At 41.4% G+C, this 23,361-nt stretch overlaps 2 protein-coding genes across 2 annotated transcripts; both read left to right on the top strand.

Moving 5' to 3' along the window:
* Positions 1 to 1,485: 1,485 nt before the first annotated feature.
* LOC311127531 (CMRF35-like molecule 6) lies at positions 1,486 to 13,177 on the top strand (the record flags this gene model as incomplete). The annotated part of the gene is made up of 3 exons (XM_084159351.1): positions 1,486 to 1,552; positions 12,298 to 12,606; positions 12,828 to 13,177. Exons 1-3 carry the CDS (start codon positions 1,498 to 1,500, stop codon positions 13,175 to 13,177), a joined length of 714 nt encoding a protein of 237 aa, XP_084015477.1. The 5' UTR covers positions 1,486 to 1,497.
* Positions 13,178 to 13,868: 691 nt separating this feature from the next.
* On the top strand, positions 13,869 to 22,636 carry LOC311127530 (uncharacterized protein; the record flags this gene model as incomplete). The annotated part of the gene is made up of 7 exons (XM_084159350.1): positions 13,869 to 13,983; positions 14,362 to 14,456; positions 15,114 to 15,154; positions 18,675 to 18,806; positions 21,541 to 21,592; positions 22,396 to 22,403; positions 22,616 to 22,636. The coding sequence occupies exons 1-7, from the start codon at positions 13,979 to 13,981 to the stop codon at positions 22,634 to 22,636; spliced, it is 354 nt and encodes a 117-aa protein (XP_084015476.1). The 5' UTR covers positions 13,869 to 13,978.
* Between the last annotated feature and the right edge of the window lie 725 nt (positions 22,637 to 23,361).

The following is a 23,361-nucleotide window of genomic DNA, read 5'->3' as shown; positions in this document are numbered from 1 at the left end:
GCTTTGTATGTTAAAATAAATGTGTGCTTTGTTAATAAACTTTAAAATCTATTTAGATATTCTTAGGAAGTTGTGTCTCTGCCCAAGTACATTGCTGCTGTGTTGTGTGTGCTTGCAAGCACCATATATGCTTGAACTGTTAATGATTAAGTATAAATTAAATAAATGGTAAAAAGTATTTGAATCTCTAGTTAACTCTCAGCTAAATAAATTCCTACTTGAAACAACATCCTGTGTGGGGTTCAATCTGGCTTTTGTTGACCACAAACTGTTGCTAACCAGACTCAATAACGTTGGTCTCATTGAAGGGGCTGTCATCTGGTTAAGAAACTATCTCGCAGACAGAACACAATGCATCTATGCTGAGAATCCCAAGTCTAGCTTCCTTTTAGATTACTAGAGGTGTACCCCGGGGCTCTATTTTAGCTCCATAAATTTTTTTGTCATCCTACAAATACCTAGGTATATGGTTGAACAATAAGCTGTATTACAAAGTTCATATGGATAATCTTGTGAGGAAACTTAAACATATATTGGGTTTCTAGTTTTACGCAACAAGCCTTGTTCAAGCCACTTTTCTTACAGTAATTAATGATGGTAACTTAATGTACATGCATGAAGCCTCCTCTGTGCTACAAAGTCTGGACTCAGTCTATCATGCATCCTTGTGCTTTGTTACAAATGAAAAAGTCGCTCACCCACCATTGCACCTTGTATCAAAGGGTGGCCTGGACTTGGCTTAAAATGCGCAGATAGCTACATTGGTATGTGTTCATAAATAAAGCCCTTCTGGGTAAACTCCTCCACTACCTCTGTAGCCTGTTCTCCTTCACCACTAGCAGTTACCAGACATGGTCTACTAGGTGGTTGCTTCTTACAGTCCCCTGGGCCGTTACCCAGTTAGACAAGACTACCTTTTTCTATTGTGCACCAGAGACATGGAATAGTCTGCAAAGTATGCTTCACCTAGATGTTCTAGTGCTCCTCAGTGAGTTTACAACTCTGGTGCAAAACTCTGTTCAGGAGGAGTGTAAATGTTGTATGTAGGCTGTTTTGCTTTAGTCCTCAATTTGAGGTTATATGTTGCTATTGGCCAGGTAAGTGTAGTTTTGCCAGTTAATAAGTTATCATTTTTATAATCTGTACATTTTTGTAAATACAACCTCTGGATCCAGTCTTCATCACCTTCACTGTAAAATATATATATTTTTGCACCTGAACTCTATCTCAACTGTTGCTTCTCAACACCAACTAAATAGGCTGCTGGTTCATCCATCTTTATTAACACTATACGTGATTTTATTTGATATAAGATATACAAATGTGCTAATTAATTAAGGTAATCAGTTGTAGTGCCTTAGAGCCTTATGTTACAACTAGTTCATAGAATGTAATAGTTTCTATCTGCCACTGAGGGGGGCATATACACTCAAACAGAAGCAGGAAGAGAGTTAAAGACAGCTATTAGGAAGTTCAGTCATTCTCTTTAGTGCAGAAATGGCTTCTCATCTCTCCCTCTCCATCCTCCTCCTCATCTTCTCCAGACTCTCAGGTAAGGGTAACAAGTTATTTAGGGGGGAAATGACATGGCAAGAGGCAGTGTGGTAGGCACAGCTTGATCCATTAATTAATTGTAAAATTGAGGATTAGCTGATAACTGTAAAACAAACATTCTGGATAATATAGAGAACCTGCAACTATTTATTGATCAACACTTTTGTCACGCCCTGGCTCTGGGGACTCTCGTATGTTGAGCCAGGGTGTTAATTTCTAGGTTTTGTAATTCTATGTTGGCCAGGGTGGCTCCCAATCAGAGACGGCTGTAGCTCGTTGTCTCTGATTGGGAGCCATACTTAGGTAGCCGTTAGGCATTCATTTGGTGTGGTTTCTTGGTCCGTGTTGGTTGGTGTATGTAACCAGGGACGTCACATTATCGTTTTGTTCGTGTGATCATTATTTAATAAATATGTTCGCATTCCACGCTGCGCCTTGGTCCTCTGTTCCCGACGATCGTGACGACTTTGAAATGCTCAAACCAGAATCGTACACATCGATGCGAACAAGAGCACTACAATTGATTATTTTATTTTATTAGCACATTTGTAAATCTTATATCATATAAAATCGCGTATAGTGTTAATAAAGATGGAGGACCCAGCAGCCCTTTTAGTTGGTGTTGAGCAGCAACAGTTTAGATTTTTAAAATATATTTTACAGTTTAGATCAAGGATCAGAAACTAGATTCAGCTGCGGGACGATTTTTTCTCAAGCGGCTGGTCAGGGGGGCCAGAATATAATTACAAATAATTCATAGACTCCAAATTGACAGCAAGAAGCCCAAACAAATGACTAAAACATAATCACTTCAAACCTTGCTTACATTAGTATACAATTACATATATCTTTCTATTATGAGTGGTTATACCTTGGAACAGACTTCCAAAATGTAAATCACTTGGAGCTGATATGCTGGTCTTTTTACTGTATTTTATGTTTAACAATTGAAAAATATATTATACTTTATTTAGTTCTGAAAAATTTGGGAGCCAAATAAAATCCCACGTGGACCAAATTCCGGCCGCAGGTCGCCAGTTGGGGAACCCTGCACTACTGAGAGGCTATGGTATGATAATAACACAATGGAAACAGAATTACTTGGTCTGAAGTGCAGAAGTATGAAGAATAATATTGTCATAATGGGAATAAAGGAGGATGAAAACTAAAACTATCAGGCAACTGAGGATAAAGTCAAGGTTTTCATGACACGTAATCTCAAGATGGAGGAAAAGGTGGATGTCAGAACGGGCGTAGGCGTGGTGTAGGAATCAGATGCAGGACACAGATGCTAGTCCAAAAATACTTTAGTAAAGTCCACAAAAGAATGGCTACAAACAAAGCCGGAGGCACGAGGAAACTAACGCACACAGCGTATAAATGCAAAACACAGCAAACTCGCACAACAAGTGCGGACTCTCTATCTAAAACAGAATAGAGCACAAACTGACTGGAAGCACCTGCTGACAAGGAACAACTACACACAACAACAAGACAGAAACAACGAGAACTTAAAGGACACATAATCAAGACAAAATGAGATACAGGTGTACCAAAACAGACCAAACCAAACAAACACAGAAACAACGAACAGTGGCAGCTAGTACTCCGGAAGCCTGCCCGAACAAGGAGAAGGAGCAGCCTCAGCCGAAACCGTGACAGTGGATACAATTTATTTTCAAAGGCCTCTGCGTTTTGGTGTCAGAGTGGAGGGAAGACACTCTCAGTGGTGAAAAAAGTACCCAATTGTGATACTTGAGTAAAAGTAAAGATACCTCAATAGAATAATACTCAAGTCAAAGTGAAAGTTACCCAGTAAAATACTGTATAAGTATTTTTTTTAAAAATATATACATACTTAATATGTAATTATGTAATTAATTGCTAAAATGTAATTAGGTATCTAAAGTAAAAGTATCAATCATTTCAAATTCCTTATATTAAGCAGATTCAGTAAAAAATGTAAACCATTGAATAATGAAGTAAGCTTTATGCTCCATATTTTTGAGTGAGAACCCACTACACCTCTTTGTTTGTCTCCACACCAACACTCAGACATCATTTACCAACGAAGCAGGTGTGTTTAGTGAGTCTGCCAGACCAGAGGTAGTAGGGATGACCAGGGATGTTCTATTGATAAGTGTGGGAATTGTAAAATGTTCCTGTCCTTCTAAGCATTCAAAATGTAACAAGTACTTTTTGGTGTCAGAGAAAATGGATGGAGTAAAAAATACATTATTGTCTTGAGGAATCTAGTGAAGTAAAAGTTCAATATTAAAGTACAGATACCCCCAAAAATGACTTAAGTAGTACTTCAATGTATTTTTTACTGTAGTGCTTTACACCAGTGGGCACTGTCTGATAGTAGCTAGGCTAACTCACTACAAAATTAAGATTGCCTTTCTACGACGGGGTAGGGGTCTGAAGAGCAAACTGTTCTCTATTAATGAGCGATTTCCCCATGAAATAGTGGAGAGACGAAGTTCCCTGTACCCCACTTTCAAAATGCTCCAAACAGAGAAGCAGAATGTTCTTCTGTTGGTCGATAAGTTGTATGTAAACAAGTCATTGTTCAAGGATTGGAAGATTACAACGTGGCTGTGAATGATACCTCATGCTGAAGTATTCCTCAATAGACCTACACATTGCACCGCACTCCACATTATTATTTGTATTTTTACACATTACAATCCTTTATTATTATTATTATTTATTTTTTATGCAAGATGGACTCATCCTTTTTTACTCATGCAATACAGAACCTTGGACTATGTGGACTTAAAAATAAGTTTAAATTCATGGGACGTTTTTGTTTATTTTGAATACTGCACAGGCGTTAAATTGGAAAAACCAACGTTGGGTTTTGAGTTTGATCTGATACAAGCTAATTGTAGAGATTGGGGTATATTATGAATTGAATGCTGTTATACTGTGTTGCCCTTTTGATGGATGTGAATCGGAACTAATCGAATTTAAGAAAATAAAATATTGACAGCTCTGTGGGGCTCGGATAGGATAAAGTATTGATAGAGGAGGAGGGTTAATAACCTGTCTAGGTTCTCTACTGGAGTAGGACAATACAATCCTATAACAATTGGTATCACTATCTTTTTAACACCATTTAAACAATACATCTCTATCTAAATACACACTGGATAATGGGTTGGGTGTTGTCAACAGGGTCTGTTAAGACTCCCGAGTGGCGCAGTGGTCTAAGGCACTGCATTGCAGTGCTAGCTGTGCCACTAGAGATCCTGGTTCGAATCCAGGCTCTGTCGTAGCCGGCCGCGACCGGGAGACCCATGGGGCGGCGCACAATTGGCCCAGGGTAGGGGAGGGAATGGCCGGCAGGGGATGTAGAGCATGGTGTTTGCAACGCCAGGGTTGTGGGTTCGATAAAAATAATGTATGCGCTAACTGTAAGTCGCTCTGGATAAGAGCGTCTGCTAAATGACGTAAATGTAATGTTAACTCTGCTAGCGTGCAGCTGGCTGATTAACACTGGATTTAAACAATTATAGACTACATTAATCAGTAGAGTCAACACAATAGCTGGCTTATGGAAGCCATTCTCTAAGTGAGAAGTATGTTGTTTTTGTACACAATCTATATACGCTACCCTTATCATTTGTCCCCAATGCTATAGGCCTATGTGTAAAACAGTCGAAGTGATAGAGCAACTATAAGTGTGTGCGTGTGGAGAGAAGGTTGGTTTACAGGTTTACTCTCTCTAGATTGACAGAACTGCATGTACGTTATTGCTATCTTACCCTGGCTGTGTCGGGGTCGATTATAAGTTAAACGTATGTATCCCTTTATGGGTAGTGTGATGTGGAAGACAAATATTTACTCTCAGTCATCAGTGGCTGTTAAATTGTATTTTCCTTCTTCTTTCTTCCTTTTTACAGAAATATAACAGGATATAATAAGAACTACATGAAACATGTCTCTCTGCTGATAGGATTATAACAGGCTGCTGATAGGCATATAAAGAAGCTGATTAAACAGCATGATCATTACACAGGTGCACCTTGTGTTGGGGACAATACAAGGCCACTCTACAATGTGCAGTTTTGTCACACAACACAATGCCACAGATGCCTCAAGTTTTGAGGGAGTGTGCAATTGGCATGCTGACTGCAGGAATGTCCACCAGAGCTGTTGCCAGATAAATGAATGTTAATTACTCTACCATAAGCCGCCTCCAACGTCATTTTAGAGAATTTAGTAGTACGTCCAACCGGCCTCACAACCGCAGACCACGTGTAACCACGCCAGCCCAGGACCTCAACATCCGACTTCTTCACCTGCGGGATCGTCTGAGACCAGCCACCCGGACAGCTGATGAAACTGAGGAGTATTTCTGTCTTTAATAAAGCCGCTTTGTGGGGGAAACTCATTCTGATTGGCTGGGCCTGTCTCCTCAGTGGGTTGGCTTGGCTCCCAAGTGGGTGGGTCTATGCCCTCCCAGGCCAACCCATGGCTGCACCCCTGCCCAGTCATGTGAAATCAATTGATTAGGGCCTAATTTATTTATTTCAATTGACTGATTTCCTTATATGAACTGTAACTCAGTAAAATTGTTGAAATTATTGCATGTTTCGTTTACATTTTTGTTCAATAGATATGGCACATGAAATCATAAGAGGGTGGTTTACAGAGATAAAGTGGGGGAAAAAAGTATTTAGTCAGCCACCAATTGTGCAAGTTCTCCCACTTAAAAAGATGAGAGAGGCCTGTAATTTTCATCATAGGTACACGTCAACTATGACAGACAAAATGAGAAAAAAAATCCTGAAAATCACATTGTAGGATTTTTAATGAATTTATTTGCAAATTATGGTGGAAAATAAGTATTTGGTCACCTACAAACAAACATGCAAGATTTCTGGCTCTCACAGACCTGTAACTTCTTCTTTAAGAGGCTCCTCTGTCCTCCACTTGTTACCTGTATTAATGGCACCTGTTTGAACTTGTTATCAGTATAAAAGACACCTGTCCACAACCTCAAACAGTCACACTCCAAACTCCACTATGGCCAAGACCAAAGAGCTGTCAAAGGACACCAGAAACAAAATTGTAGACCTGCACCAGGCTGGGAAGACTGAATCTGCAATAGGTAAGCAGCTTGGTTTGAAGAAATCAACTGTTGGAGCAATTATTAGGAAATGGAAGACATACAAGACCACTGATAATCTCCCTCGATCTGGGGCTCCACGCAAGATCTCACCCCGTGGGGTCAAAATGATCACAAGAACGGTGAGCAAAAATCCCAGAACCACACGGGGGGACCTAGTGAATGACCTGCAGAGAGCTGGGACCAAAGTAACAAAGCCTACCATCAGTAACACACTACGCCGCCAGGGACTCAAATCCTGCAGTGCCAGACGTGTCCCCCTGCTTAAGCCAGTACATGTCCAGGCCCGTCTGAAGTTTGCTAGAGTGCATTTGGATGATCCAGAAGAGGATTGGGAGAATGTCATATGGTCAGATGAAACCAAAATAGAACTTTTTGGTAAAAACTCAACTCGTCGTGTTTGGAGGACAAAGAATGCTGAGTTGCATCCAAAGAACACCATACCTACTGTGAAGCATGGGGGTGGAAACATCATGCTTTGGGGCTGTTTTTCTGCAAAGGGACCAGGACGACTGATCCGTGTAAAGGAAAGAATGAATGGGGCTATGTATCGTGAGATTTTGAGTGAAAACCTCCTTCCATCAGCAAGGGCATTGAAGATGAAACGTGGCTGGGTCTTTCAGCATGACAATGATCCCAAAGACACCGCCCGGGCAACGAAGGAGTGGCTTCGTAAAAAGATTTTCAAGGTCCTTGACTGACCTAGCCAGTCTCCAGATCTCAACCCCATAGAAAATCTTTGGAGGGAGCTGAAAGTCCGTGTTGCCCAGCGACAGCCCCAAAACATCACTGCTCTAGAGGAGATCTGCATGGAGGAATGGGCCAAAATACCAGCAACAGTGAGTGAAAACCTTGTGAAGACTTACAGAAAACGTTTCACATGTGTCATTGCCAACAAAGGGTATATAACAAAGTATTGAGAAACTTTTGTTATTGACCAAATACTTATTTTCCACCATAATTTGCAAATAAATTCATTAAAAATCCTACAATGTGATTTTCTGGATATTTTTTTCTCATTTTGTCTGTCATAGTTGACGTGTACCTATGATGAAAATTACAGGCCTCTCTCATCTTTTTAAGTGGGAGAACTTGCACAATTGGTGGCTGACTAAATACTTTTTTTCCCCACTGTAGGTGGGATGGGCTGAGAGCAGCTGAGGGGTGGGATTAGAAGGCCATGATCTACAGTGCCTTCAGAAAGTATTCACACCCCTTGACTTTTTCTAAATGTTGTTGTGTTACAGCCTGAATTCAACATTTATTAAATTGAGATTTTGTGTGTCACTGGCCTACACACAATACCCCATCATGTCAAAGTGGAATTACAGTGAGGGAAAAAAGTATTTGATCCCCTGCTGATTTTGTAAGTTTGCCCACTGACAAAGAAATGATCAGTCTATAATTTTAATGGTAGGTTTATTTGAACAGTGAGAGACAGAATAACAACAAAAAAATCCAGAAAAACGCATGTTAAAAATGTTATATATTGATTTGCATTTTAATGAGGGAAATAAGTATTTGACCCCCTCTCAATCAGAAACATTTCTGGCTCCCAGGTGTATTTTATACAGGTAACGAGCTGAGATTAGGAGCACACTCTTAAAGGGAGTGCTCCTAATCAGCTTGTTACCTGTATAAAAGACACCTGTCCACAGAAGCAATCAATCAATCAGATTCCAAACTCTCCACCATGGCCAAGACCAAAGAGCTCTCCAAGGATGTCAGGGACAAGATTGTAGACCTACACAAGGCTGGAATGGGCTACAAGACCATCGCCAAGCAGCTTGGTGAGAAGATGACAACAGTTGGTGCGATTATTCGCAAATGGAAGAAACACAAAATAACTGTCAATCTCCCTCGGCCTGGGGCTCCATGCAAGATCTCACCTCGTGGAGTTGCAATGATCATGAGAACGGTGAGGAATCAGTCCAGAACTACACGGGAGGATCTTGTCAATGATCTCAAGGCAGCTGGGTCCATAGTCACCAAGAAATCAATTGGAAACACACTACGCCGTGAAGGACTGAAATCCTGCAGCGCCCGCAAGGTCCCACTGCTCAACAAAGCACATATACATGCCCGTCTGAAGTTTGCCAATGAACATCTGAATGATTCAGAGGAGAACTGGGTGAAAGTGTTGTGATCAGATGAGACCAAAATGGAGCTCTTTGGCATCAACTCAACTCGCCGTGTTTGGAGGAGGAGGAATGCTGCATGTGACCCCAAGAACACCATCCCCACCGTCAAACATGGAGGTGGAAACATTATGCTTTGGGGGTGTTTTTCTGCTAAGGGGACAGGACAACTTCACCGCATCAAAGGGACGATGGACGGGGCCATGTACCGTCAAATCTTGGGTGAGAACCTCCTTCCCTCAGCCAGGGCATTGAAAATGGGTTGTGGATGGGTATTCCAGCATGACAATGACCCAATACACACGGCCAAGGCAACAAAGGAGTGGCTCAAGAAGAAGCACATTAAGGTCCTAGAGTGGCCTAGCCAGTCTCCAGACCTTAATCCCATAGAAAATCTGTGGAGGGAGCTGAAGGTTCGAGTTGCCAAACGTCAGCCTCGAAACCTTAATGACTTGGAGAAGATCTGCAAAGAGGAGTGGGACAAAATTCCTCCTGAGATGTGTGCAAACCTGGTGGCCAACTACAAGAAACATCTGACCTCTGTGATTGCCAACAAGGGTTTTGCCACCAAGTACTAAGTCATGTTTTGCAGAGGGGTCAAATACTTATTTCCTTCATTAAAATGCAAATCAATTTATAACATTTTTGACATTCGTTTTTCTGGATTTTTTTGTTGTTATTCTGTCTCTCACTGTTCAAATAAACCTACCATTAAAATTATAGACTGATCATTTCTTTGTCTTTGGGCAAACGTACAAAATCAGCAGGGGATCAAATACTTTTTTCCCTCACTGTATGTTTTTAGAAATGTTTGCAAATTAATTAAAAATGAAAAACTGAAATGTCTTCAGTCAATAAGTATTCGTTACAGTTTTTACGTAAATATACTTTAAAATCTATGGCAAGACCTGGAAATGGATGTATAGCAATGATCAACAATTTGACAGAGCTTGAATAATTTTGAAAAGAATAATGGGCAAATGTTGCATAAGCCAGGTGTGGAAAGCTCTTAGAGACTTACCCAGAAAGACTCACAGCTGTAATCGCTGCCAAAGGTGATTCTAACATGTATTGACTCAGGGGTGTGAATACTTATGTAAATTATGTATTTCTATATTTAATTTTGAATACATGTGCAACATTTTTTTTAAACATGTTTTCACTTTGTCATTATGGGGTATTGTGTATAGATGGGTGAGATTTAAAAAATATATTTAATACATTTTGAATTCAGGCTATAACAACAAAATGTGGAATAAGTCACGGGGTATTAATACTTTCTGAAGGCACTGTATAATAGTTATGACTGAAAACACTCCAGTAGTGTACAGTAGGATATAACAGCATTCAAGTCATAATATACCCCAATTGCGGTGCAATGTGTAGGTCTATTGGGGACTACTTCAGCATGAGGTATCATTCACAGCAACGTTGTACTCTTCGAATCGTTTAACAATGACTTGTTTACATACAACTTATCAACCACCAGAAGAACATTCTGCTTCTCTGTTTGGAGCCTTTTGAAAGTGGGGTACAGGGAACTTCATCTCTCCACTATTTCATTGGGAAATCGCTCATTAATAGAGAACGGTGTTCTTCAGTCCCCTACCCTGTTGTAGCAAGGCAATCTTCAATTTGTACTGAATTAGCCTATCTATAATCAGACAGTGGCCACTGGTGTAAAGTACTTAAGTAAAAAATACTTTGAAGTACTACCTAAATCGTTTTTTTTTGGTATCTGTACTTTACTATTTATCTTTTACTTCAGTAGATTCCTCAAGACAATAATGTATTTTTTACTCCATCCATTTTCCCTGACACCCAAAAGCACTTGTTACATTTTGAATGCTTAGCAGGACAGGAACATTTGACAATTCACACACTTATCAGCAGAACATCCCTGGTCATCCCTACTGCCTCTGATCAGGCAGACTCACTAAACACACCTGCTTCGTTGGTAAATGATGTCTGAGTGTTGGTGTGGAGACAAACAAAGAGATGTACATTTACATTTACGTCATTTAGCAGACGCTCTTATCCAGAGCGACTTACAAATTGGTGCATTCACCTTATAGCCAGTGGGATAACCACTTTACAATATATTATTTTTGGGGTGGGGTAAGGGGGGGTAGAAGGATTCCTTTATCCTATCCCAGGTATTCCTTAAAGAGGTGGGGTTTCAAGTGTCTCCGGAAGGTGGTGAGTGACTCTGCTGTCCTGGCGTCGTGAGGGAGCTTGTTCCACCATTGGGGTGCCAGAGCAGCGAACAGTTTTGACTGGGCTGAGCGGGAACTGTGCTTCTGCAGAGGTAGGGGGGCCAGCAGGCCAGAGGTGGATGAACGCAATGCCCTCGTTTGGGTGTAGGGACTGATCAGAGCCTGAAGGTACGGAGGTGCCGTTCCCCTCACAGCTCCGTAGGCAAGCACCATGGTCTTGTAGCAGATGCGAGCTTCAACTGGAAGCCAGTGGAGTGTGCGGAGGAGCGGGGTGACGTGAGAGAACTTGGGAAGGTTGAACACCAGACGGGCTGCGGCATTCTGGATGAGTTGTAGGGGTTTAATGGCACAGGCAGGGAGCCCAGCCAACAGCGAGTTGCAGTAATCCAGACGGGAGATGACAAGTGCCTGGATTAGGACCTGTGCCGCTTCCTGTGTAAGGCAGGGTCGTACTCTTCGAATGTTGTAGAGCATGAACCTACAGGATCGGGTCACCGCCTTGATGTTAGCGGAGAACGACAGGGTGTTGTCCAGGGTCACGCCAAGGCTCTTCGCACTCTGGGAGGAGGACACAACGGAGTTGTCAACCGTGATGGCGAGATCATGGAACGGGCAGTCCTTCCCCGGGAGGAAGAGCAGCTCCGTCTTGCCGAGGTTCAGCTTGAGGTGGTGCTCCGTCATCCACACTGATATGTCTGCCAGACATGCAGAGATGCGATTCGCCACCTGGTTATCAGAAGGGGGAAAGGAGAAGATTAGTTGTGTGTCGTCTGCGTAGCAATGATAGGAGAGGCCATGTGAGGATATGACAGAGCCAAGTGTATAGCGAGAATAGGAGAGGGCCTGGAACTGTATACTGGATGTGTTTAAGTACTATCTATACAGATATAATGTATATCTAATAACTATATGTTGTTATGTAACTACTGTGTAACAAAAGTGCCATGTATATAAGATATGTGTAGAATGTAAATGTAACAGGAAAAACGCTGTACAAACAAATATATTTTGGGGCGGTGGATGGGCCAATAAAAATAACAAAAGGGTTAACATGTATCTATGAAGTGCTGAAGTTGAGGTCAGGGACTGGGACTGGACACATGCTGACACTCTGAAGACAGGAGCAGTAGCTTGTCTTATCAATAACACTTCCTGTAATATGTGTGTTATAGTCCAGATGGAATGTCATTTTACTGCTGTGAGAATTTGCTTGAATTCCAATCTAATGTGTTTTCTGTTGTTGTGTCTACAGGTGCTTATCGTGTGTCTGTGAAGACAGGAGGCTCCATCACCATCCCATGTCCCTATCATCAGGAATACAAAACCCATGTGAAATATTTGTGTAAAGGAGATTATTTCAATATTTGCTCTCCTGTTGTACGCACTAATCTTCCTAAGAGCACAGCTAAGGCCTCAATCTCTGATGACATCAACCAGCTAACCATCACTGTGACCATGACTGATCTGGGGAGTGAGGACTCTGAATGGTACTGTTGTGCTGTAGAGATCAATATTGGAGCAGACGTCAGGATAGAAGGATTCCACCTATCTGTGACTCCAGGTAAGGTCCCTGCAACTCTTCCATATGATTACTTGACTGGTGTTCTGGTTTCATTTACTGGCATCACTATTATTGTTCAAGTTGACATGAGGAATGTTGGTATATGTCTGCTTTCTGTTCTCTATCCATCATATCATAATTATGATATTTGTTGTCAGTTGTTACAAAAAAACCACTTGATCACTCAGGACCTTATTTGGTGTGTGTACCTCTGTGTTCAGGTACTCCAGAACTCTGTGTGGACCAACAGGAGGTGACTGGAGTTGAAGGAGGGAGTGTCATTGTAAATTGTTACTATAATGACACTGGAAATTGGAAGTGGTGGTGCAGGATTGGTGGCAATGTCTCCTGTGTCTGGGGAAATTCTGGGACTATAGATGGAACATCAGTGACCCTACAGCAGACCACTGATGCCACCAGAGGAAACATCTTAACGGTGACTATGAGTGGACTGAAGATGGGCAACACTGGCTGGTACAGGTGTAAAGTGGGAGACTTTATAATGCCTGTTCACATCACTGTGAGACGACAAACCACCACACAAAGTACCACCACTATGACCAGTGAGTAGAGAGCAATCAGATACTGTATTATTAAGTATTAACCTGGTTTTATCCAGTCTTGCTGGCTTATCATCCGAAACAAATTGAACTGTATCCTGATTCAAAGCTTTTGTGAATACTTAGCGGTCCTACCATTGGTTTGAACTGAACAGTGCTAATACTAAGTGAAAATCCACATGTTGGGGAAAATGAAATAAGCTGGACAAGAAGGTCATGGTTTAGCCACAATGTCTTGTTACTGTTCAGTCTACCCTGTGTCTCTCTGGTACACCAGTGATGGCGAACCAGTGAACCTTCACTTGGGACAGGGGGGACATGACCCCCCCACATTCTGAAATTGCGTGTTTGCCCCCCCCCCAGTTGTATCATTGCACCGTTGTGCTTTAGGACCATGCAGATGCCTCAGAGCGGTTTTGTCTCCCCCACTTCTAAAACCAAAGTTGCACCCCTGCATAATAACATTGTTGTTTTTACTCCATGTTAACAAATCAACATTCTGAGCTTTTGGGAATACTTATGGTGGTCCTACAATTGGTTTGAACTCAACATTGCTAATACTAAGTGAAAATCCACATGTTGGGGTAAATTAAATAAGCTGGACAAGAAGGTCATAGTTTAGCCACAATGTCTTGTTACAGTTCAGTCTACCCTGTGTCTCTCTGGTACACCAGTCATAATACCATTGTTGTTTTTACCTCACAGCAACCCAAGCTCCAACCACTGAACAATCCTCTTTCTCTCCAACTGCTGAGCCTGTTCAGACTGACAACACAGTCCAAGGACCTGAGGGGGGCAAGGAGAAGGACAACATGAGGTAATTATCACTTATTCAGCTGTATTTCACACTTACTCTTAAAAATGGATGGCAATAGAAATATGAAGAAAGGTAACATTTTCTGTTTTTCACACTAGTTTACGGCACAAAAAAAATCTCCTTAAATATTTTGACAAAGAGTATAGGCCTAGACGCAGTTATAGAGACATTTACCATCATAGAGACATTTACCACTTCCTCATATCTCTGTGGTTGTAGAAGTAGCAGCATTCAATTATTGGATGCATAAAAGGTGTGAAGAGCTGAACAAATATTTCCATTTAGTCATAGCAGCATAAAAAGGATCATAAAAAAATCGTATTATCTTATATCTTTTATGGACAATATTTTATAATAAACATAGTCTCTCATCATCAGTTCCATAGATCTAAAAGTCCTACTGGTTCCTCTGGGCATGTTGGTGGTGGTGATAGCTGGTGTCCTAGTCACATGGAAGATGTGGAGAAATCATAGTAAGTATTCATTCTATAATGAAAAAGTGATCAGTTTTATTTTGGAGATATTTTCAGGAGACAATAAATATTTTCCTTGAAGACAACTGTATTAGAAGCTGGAGACTCTTATCTCCCTCACTAACTTTAAGCATCAGTTGTCAGAGCACCTTACCGATCACTGCACCTGTACACAGCCCATCTGAAATTAGCCCACCCAACTACCTCATTCCCATATTGTTATTTATTTTGCTAATTTGCACCCCAGTATCTCTATTTGCACATCATCTCTTGCACATCTATCATTCCAGTGTTAATACTAATTGTAATTATTTAGCACTATGGCCTATTTATTGACTTACCTCCATAACTTGCTACATTTGCACACATTTTATATATATTTTCTGTTGTATTTTTGACTTTATGTAACTCTGTGTTGTTGTTTTTATCGCACTGCTTTGCTTTATCTTGGCCAGGTCGCAGTTGTAAATGAGAACTTGTTCTCAACTGGCTTACCTGGTTAAATAAAGGTGAAATAAAATAAAAAATAATAAAATAAGTATCTTGGCATAAGAGGAAGAGACTCAAAAGTATAACTCTTCTATGATGAATGTATTCAGTATTATTCTAGTGTATCTCAGAGGTCTCTAATACTGCATCTCTCTTTCTTTATTCCAGAGGACAATAAGGCCATGGACCAGACAACAAACACCTCAATGGTAGGCTACACTCATGTTCCTCTCATCTGACTCAAGGCTTTGTGGGTAAGCCACTGTCTGTGAAAAATGCAGGACATGGCCATGGACAGGACATTGACATCAGATTTAGTTAAATCACACATTAGCTCTTCAGTTACAGCTTCATATCTATTGTAACTGTACAATTTTGACATGATAACTCTATATTTACAGTCAATGCTACATACCCAGGACTGTAGTGAGAGTGTGATTTCAGTTTCTCAAAGTGGTTTGCAGTCTACAGTCGTGGTCAAAAGTTTTGAGAATGACACAAATATTAATTTTCACAAAGTCTGCTGCCTCAGTTTTTATGATGGCAATTTGCATATACTCCAGAATGTTATGAAGAGTGATCAGATGAAATGCAATTCATTGCAAAGGCCCTCTTTGCCATTGTTGTATCCAAATAATAATGCTAATTATGCTGTGAGACCAAGGAGTCCGCTTACACTGTACTTTGATTATAAAGGTTTATTTATATCACAAGATTTCAGCGTAAGTTTACAGACATCTGCAGGCATCTGGAGAACAACGACCCAAAATAATATGTTGTTCTGTCCTCCTTTGTCCCCACCAAGTATTTATAATTTTTAACATGATATGGGTGGTTTTCCCTAGAGACCAATCCCATGACTCCACACAACCGACTTCCTCTGTTTTATGGGGTGCCCCTATAAAACTGCTCCCCAGATGCTTCCCTAAGCTGAATCAACATCCTCCAAGATACCATTTGCAAACGTTAGCAAAGTCATAAATTCCTTAGACACCACACCATGAAAATGAACTTAATCTCAAAAAAACATTTCCACTGCATTTCAGCCCTGCCACAAAAGGACCAGCTAACATCATGTCAGTGATTCTCTCGTTAACACAGGTGACAGTGTTGACGAGGACAAGGCTGGAGATCACTCTGTCATGCTGATTGAGTTAGAATAACAGACTGGAAGCTTTAAAAGGAGGGTGGTGCTTGAAATCATTGTTCTTCCAAAGTTTTTTTTTTACACAATTGCGAAATTCAAGGGTTTGGTAATGTATCCAGGAATAATAGACAAGCAATTGAGGACAAAAGAGGAAAGCCCTGCCCACAAATCTTCTATAGGCTTGAGGTCAGGGCTTTGTGATGGCTACTCCAATACTTTGACTTTGTTGTCCTTAAGTCATTTTGCCACAACTTTGGAAGTATGCTTGGGGTCATTGTCCATTTGGAAGACCCATTTGCGACCAAGCTTTAACTTCCTGACTGATGTCTTGAGATGTTGCTTCAATATATCCACATCATTTTCCTTCCTCAAGATGCCATCTACAGTTGAAGTCGGAATTTTAAATACACTTAAGTTGGAGTCATTAAAACTCATTTTTTAAACCACTCCACAAATTTCTTGTTAACAAAGTATAGTTTTGGCAAGTCGGTTAGGACATCTACTAACTGCATGACACAAGTAATTTTCCAACAATTGTTTACTGACAGATTATTTCACTTATAATTCACTGTATCACAATTCCAGTGGGTCAGAAGTTTACATACACTAAGTTGACTGTGCCTTTAAACAGCTTGGAAAATTCCAGAAAATGATGTCATGGCTTTATAAGCTTCTGATAGGCTAATTGACATCATTTTAGTCAATTGGAGGTGTACCTGTGGATGAAACTCAGTGCCTCTTTGCTTGACATCATGGAAAAATGACAGTGGCGCAGTGGTCTAAGGCACTGCATCGCAGTGCTAACTGTGCCACTAGAGATCCTGGTTCGAATCCAGGCTCTGTCGCAGCCGGCCGCGACTGGGAGACTCATGGGCGGCGCACAATTGGCCCAGCGTCGTCCAGGGTAGGGGAGGGAATGGCCGGCAGGGATGTAGCTCAGTTGATAGAGCATGGCGTTTGCAAAGCCAGGGTTGTGGGTTCGTTTCCCATGGGGGGCCAGTATAAAAAAAAATGTATTCACTAACTGTAAGTCGCTCTGGATAAGAGTGTCTGCTAAATGACTAAAATGTAAAATTTTAAAAATCAAAAGAAATCAGCCAAGACCTCAGATTTTTTTTTTTTGACCTCCACAATTCTGGTTCATCCTTGGGAGCAATTTCCAAACACCTGAAGGTACCACGTTCATCTGTACAAACAATAGTACGCAAGTATGAACACCATGGGACCACGCAGCCAGTATACCGCTCAGGAAGGAGACGCGTTCTGTCTCCTAGAGATGAACGTACTTTGGTGCGAAAAGTGCAAATCAATCCCAGAACAACAGCAAAGGACCTTGTGAAGATGCTGGAGGAAACAGGTACAAAAGTAAATAATAAAATAATATAAAATAAAAGTAGTAGCTATATCCACAGTAAAACGAGTCCTATATCGACATAACCTGAAAGGCCGCTCAGCAAGGAAGAAGCCACTGCTCCAAAACCGCCATAAAAAACCCAGACTACGGTTTGCAACTGCACATGGGGACAAAGATCGTGCTTTTTGGAGAAATGTCCTCTGGTCTGATTAAACAAAAATATAACTGTTTGGACATAATGACCATCGTTATGTTTGGAGGAAAAAGGGGGACGCTTGCAAGGCAAAGAACACCATCCCAACCATCAAGCACGGGGGTGGCAGCATCATGCTGTGGGGGTGTTTGCTGCAGGAGGGACTGGTGCACTTCACAAAATAGATGGCATCATGAGGAAGGAAAAATGATGTGGATATATTGAAGCAACATCTCAAGACATCAGTCAGGAAGTTAAAGCTTGGACGCAAATGGGTCTTCCAAATGGACAATGACCCCAAGCATACTTCCAAAGTTGTGGCAAAATGGCTTAAGGACAACAAAGTCAAGGTATTGGAGTGGCCATCACAAAGCCCTGACCTCAATCCTATAGAAGATTTGTGGGCAGAACTGAAAAAGCGTGTGCGAGCAAGGAGGCCTACAAACCTGACTCAGTTACACCAGCTCTGTCAGGAGAAAATTCACCCAACTTATTGTGGGAAGCTTGTGGAAGGCTACCCGAAACGTTTTACCCAAGTTAAACAATTTAAAGGCAATGCCCCCAAATACTAATTGAGTGTATGTAAACTTCTGACCAACTAAGGAATTTCATGAAAGAAATAAAAGCTGAAATAAATCACTCTCTCTACTATTATTCTAACATTTCACATTCTTGAAATAAAGTGGTAATCCTAACTGACCTAAAACAGGGAATCTTTACTAGGATTAAATGTCAGGAATGGTGAAAAACTGAGTTTAAATGTATTTGGTTAAGGTGTATGTAAACTTCCGACTTCAACTGTATGTGGCAGACTGGTGCATGGTGTTATAAATGAAGTCACATATTTGTGAGACACAGAAAATGTGTTATGCTGTTAACATTTCTGAGTTTTAATGTCTTTATGCATCTCATCCCATTTCAGCTATTCTGCAACAACTGGTTGAAGTGTTTCCAACCTGTAGCCTACATTCCATCATCACAGATTGTCCCTCTTCACCTCTCTACCTGTGTGTCCGTGTCCCTCCTCTCTTCTAGGCAGAACCTGATGATAATGTGGTCTACAGCTCACTAGCCCTACAGCTGGACCCATTTCCTGCCAATGGTGATGATGTGACTTACAGCACTGTTGTCCCCAAGAGGAGGAACCAGCTAAATGTACAGACCAAGGTAAGGCTGCAATTCTGATCACTATGATGTTAATATACTGACAAAGAATATAAATGCAACATCCAACAATTTCAAAGATTTTATTCTGTTACAGTTCATATAAGGAAACCAGTCAATTGAAATAAACTATTATCTATGTATTTCACATGACTGGGAATACAGATATGCATCTGTTGGTCACAGATACCTTCAAAAAAAAGATAGGGGCGTGGATCAGAAAACCAGTCAATATCTTGTATGACCATCATGTGCCTCACACAGCACAACACATCTCCTTCACATAGAGTTGATCAGACTGTTGATTGTGGCTTGTGGAATGTTGTCCCACTCCTCTTCAATGTCTATGCGAAGTTGCTTGATATTGGCGGGAACTGGAACACGCTGTCGTAAACGTTGATCCAGAGCATCCCAAACAAGCTCAAGGGGTGACATGTCTGGTGAGTATGCAGGCCATGGAAAAACTGGGACATTTTCAGCTTCCAGGAATTGTGTACAGATCCTTGCGACATGGGGCCGTGCATTATCATGCTGAAACATGAGGTAATAGCGGTGGATTAATGGCACGACAATGGGCCTCAGGATCTCGTCATTGTATCTCTGTACATAAAATGCAATTTTTTGTTGTTGTCCGTAGCTTATGCCTGGCAATACCATAACCCCACTGCCACCATGGGGCACTCTTTCACAACGTTGACGTCAGTAAACCACTCGCCCACACAATGGCATACACGTGGTCTGCGGTTGTGAGGCTGTTTCTCTAAAATATCATTGTAGGTGGCTTATGGTAGAGAAATAAACATTCAATTCTGTGGCAACAGCTCTGGTGAACATTCCTGCAGTCAGCATGCCAATTGCACGCTCCCTCAAAACTTGAGATATATGTGGCATTGTGTTGTGTGACAAAACTGCACATTTTAGAATAGCCTTTTATTGTCCCCAGCACAAGGTGCACCTGTGTAATGATCATGCTGTTTAATCAGCTTCTTGATATGCCACACCTGTCAGGTGGATGGATTATCTTGGCAAATGAGAAATGCTCACTAACAGGGATGTAAACTAATTTGTGCACAACATTTGAGAGAAATTGTGATGAGGTGTGAATGACGGAGTCAGGCGCAGGAGGTAAAACACTGAAATCCAGAGTTTATTCAGTGTACATGAATAAAGCGCAGCAAGCGTCAAAACGAAACTAGCACAAGGGAAAAATCCACCTTGGCTACACACAAGGAAAGAGTAGCTCAAACGAGTTACTCACTCTCACAATGAACAATCACTCACAAAGGACAAGGGGGCAAAGGGAACACTTATACACAGACTAATGAGGGAATGAGTACCAGGTGTGTGTGATTGACAAGACAAGACAAGACAAATGGAGTGATGATAAATGGAGTGGTAGTGGCTAGTAAGCCGGTGACGACGAACGCCGAAACCTGCCCGAGCAAGGAGGAGGTGCAGCCTCGGCTGAATTCGTGACAGAAATAAGCTTTTTGTGTATATGGAACATTTCTGGGATCTTTTATTTCAGCTCATTAAACATGGGACCAACACTTTACATGTTGCGTTTATATTTTTGTTAAGTGTAGATTAAATTGTAGCTGTGTCGGACTGTTGGCTATGTGGCAGACTGGTGGGGTTATAGATGAAGTCACAAATCCCAATCTGAATCAGGGTTATTGTCCTACAAGAGGAACATCTTGGCACAGCTCACACGTGCATATACAAAACAGGTAGAAAACACAGCAGGAAAAAACAGTCAGACATCAATAGTCCCACCCACCTGCCCATAGGAGGAAGATACATGGAACTGTTTAGAATTGTGATAGTCCCTGGGATGAAACTCCTCCTGAAGCTTCCAGTGAGACATTTAATAGTCTGATGTCTCCAGCCTGATGGGAGAAGATTGGGGGGTTTGGGCTGGACATCATGTGACGGGCTTTAAGCTGGATAGCTAGTTCATTAAGAAGGGACCGGTTTGGAGTGGGGAGTTCAATCAGTTTAGATGTTGTGTTGGTGATCCTTAATAGTTTATTGTGGTGTGAAACTGTGAGCATGTTGTGGTAGCAGATACTTCAGTAGATGAGTAGTGGTTCGATGGAAGAACCATTTCAAAAGCCTCTCCGGTGATGAGGATAGGGCTGTCACAGGTGGGGTATTTGGGAAAGTCAATGGTTATTTATTTTGTTTTGGACGTTGAGATACAGATAGTCATTGCAGCAACATTCACTCAATTGGGTAACGGACGATTGATATTGCTACATTTAATTACATTTATGTATTTTAGCAGACACTATTATCCAGAGCGACTTATAGGAGCAATTAGGTTTAAGTGCCTTGCTCAAGGGTACATTGACAGATTTTCCACCTATTCAGCTCGGGGATTCTACCTTTCAGTTACTGGCCCAATGCTCTTAACCGGTAGGCTACCTGCCTAATACTAGCTGGAGATACGGGGGGGAATCATTCAGGAGGAACAGGATGGCTGTGTCGTCAGAGTACTTGAAAAGGAGGGTTTTGTGGTCAGTATTTTGGCAGTCAATAGTGTTTAGGGTGTAGACACTGAAAATGTGTAAAGCTGTAAATATTTTTTTGTTTTAATGTCTTTTAATGTATTTCATCTCGATTCAGCTATTCTGCAAAAAATGGTTGCAGTGATTCCGAGCTGTAGTCTACATTCCATCATCACAGATTGTCCCTCTTCACCTCTCTACCTGTGTGTGTCCCTCCTCTCTTCTAGACAGAACCAGATGATAATGTGGTCTACAGCTCACTATCCCTACAACACACAGGTCAGTGTTGACTTATCTTCTCTCTCATGTACCTACACAGATGATGCTAATCTCTCAACAAAGAAACAGACAAGACCATACATTACTACTGTATGTGTACACTACATCACTCTTTAGACACACATTTCTTATCCTTATCAAACAGAGAAGCTGACTACATTGTTATCATTATTTCTAGAACATGCCTGTATTGTGCACCAAACTACTTTCTTTCCAGCAGAGGGCAGCAACACAGCAGTGACTGACTGAGTGAAGATCTTGGTCCTAAAGAGCCCTTATCCCGGAAGGACAGCCCACTCCCCCTCCGTGTCACAACATGAGTCATGACTATCTATCTGCCTCCAATATGCTTCTGCCCACACCTCCTAACCCACCCCTGTCTCCTTGTTGTGTCCATAAACTACTGAAGACAGTCTGCTGTGCTTGTTTTGATTATCACCACATATCTGTTATATTAGTTACTGTAGGTCCCGCCCACCTGCTCCAACGCCCTTTTCCCTTGTCACTTTTTCCCCACATCACCATCTTATTGATATCATGTATCTAGTCAATTTAAAAAGTAGGTTAAAACTAGTCCATAGAATGTAGTAGTTTCTATCTGCCACTGAGGGGTCATATACACTGTAACAGAAGCAGGAAGACAGTTAAAGACGACTACAGCTATTAGGAAGTGCAGTCATTCTCTTTGGTGCCTTGGTCCTTGACACACACATTGTGTATTTGTACCATATAACATATGGAGACACATACCCAGAAATGGCTTATCATCTCTCCCTCTCCATCCTCCTCCTCATTTTCTCCAGACTATCAGGTAAGGGTAACATGTTTCTATGAAGTGCTGAAGTTGAGGTCAGGGACTGGGACTGGACACATGCTGACACTCTGAAGACAGGAGCAGTAGCTTGTCTTATCAATAACACTTCCTGTATTATGTGTGTTATAGTCCAGATGGAATGTCATTTTCCTGTTGTGAGAATTTGCTTGAATTCCAATCTAATGTGTTTTCTGTTGTTGTGTCTACAGGTGCTTATCGTGTGTCTGTGAAGACAGGAGGCTCCATCACCATCCCATGTCCCTATCATCAGGAATACAAAACCCATGTGAAATATTGGTGTAAAGGATATTATTTCAATAGTTGCTCTCCTGTTGTACGCACTTACCTTCCTAAGAGCACAGCTAAGGCCTCAATCTCTGATGACATCAACCAGCTAACCTTCACTGTGAACATGACTGATCTGGGGAGTGAGGACTCTGAATGGTACTGTTGTGCTGTAGAGATCAATGTTGGAGCAGACGTCAGGATAGAAGGATTCCACCTATCTGTGACTCCAGGTAAGATCCCTGCAACTCTTGCATGTGATTACATGACTGGTGTTCTGGTTTCATTTACTGGTCTCACTATTATTGTTCAAGTTGACATGAGGAATGTTGGTATATGTCTGCTTTCTGTTCTCTATCCATCATATCATAATTATGATATTTGTTGTCAGTTGTTACAAAAAAACCACTTGATCACTCAGGACCTTATTTGGTGTGTGTACCTCTGTGTTCAGGTACTCCAGAACTCTATGTGGACCAACAGGAGGTGACTGGAGTTGAAGGAGGGAGTGTCATTGTAAATTGTTACTATAATGACACTGGAAATTGGAAGTGGTGGTGCAGGATTGGTGGCAGTGTCTCCTGTGTTGGGGGGACATCTGGGACTATAGATGGAACATCAGTGACCCTACAGCAGACCACTGATGCCACCAGAAGAAACATCTTAACGG

This window comes from Coregonus lavaretus (genome assembly GCF_964263955.1).
Source record: "Coregonus lavaretus genome assembly, chromosome: 4".
Taxonomy (NCBI): Eukaryota; Metazoa; Chordata; class Actinopteri; order Salmoniformes; family Salmonidae; genus Coregonus; species Coregonus lavaretus.
Note: the sequence above shows the minus strand (reverse complement) of the source record. Positions and strands in the feature narration are given on the sequence as shown.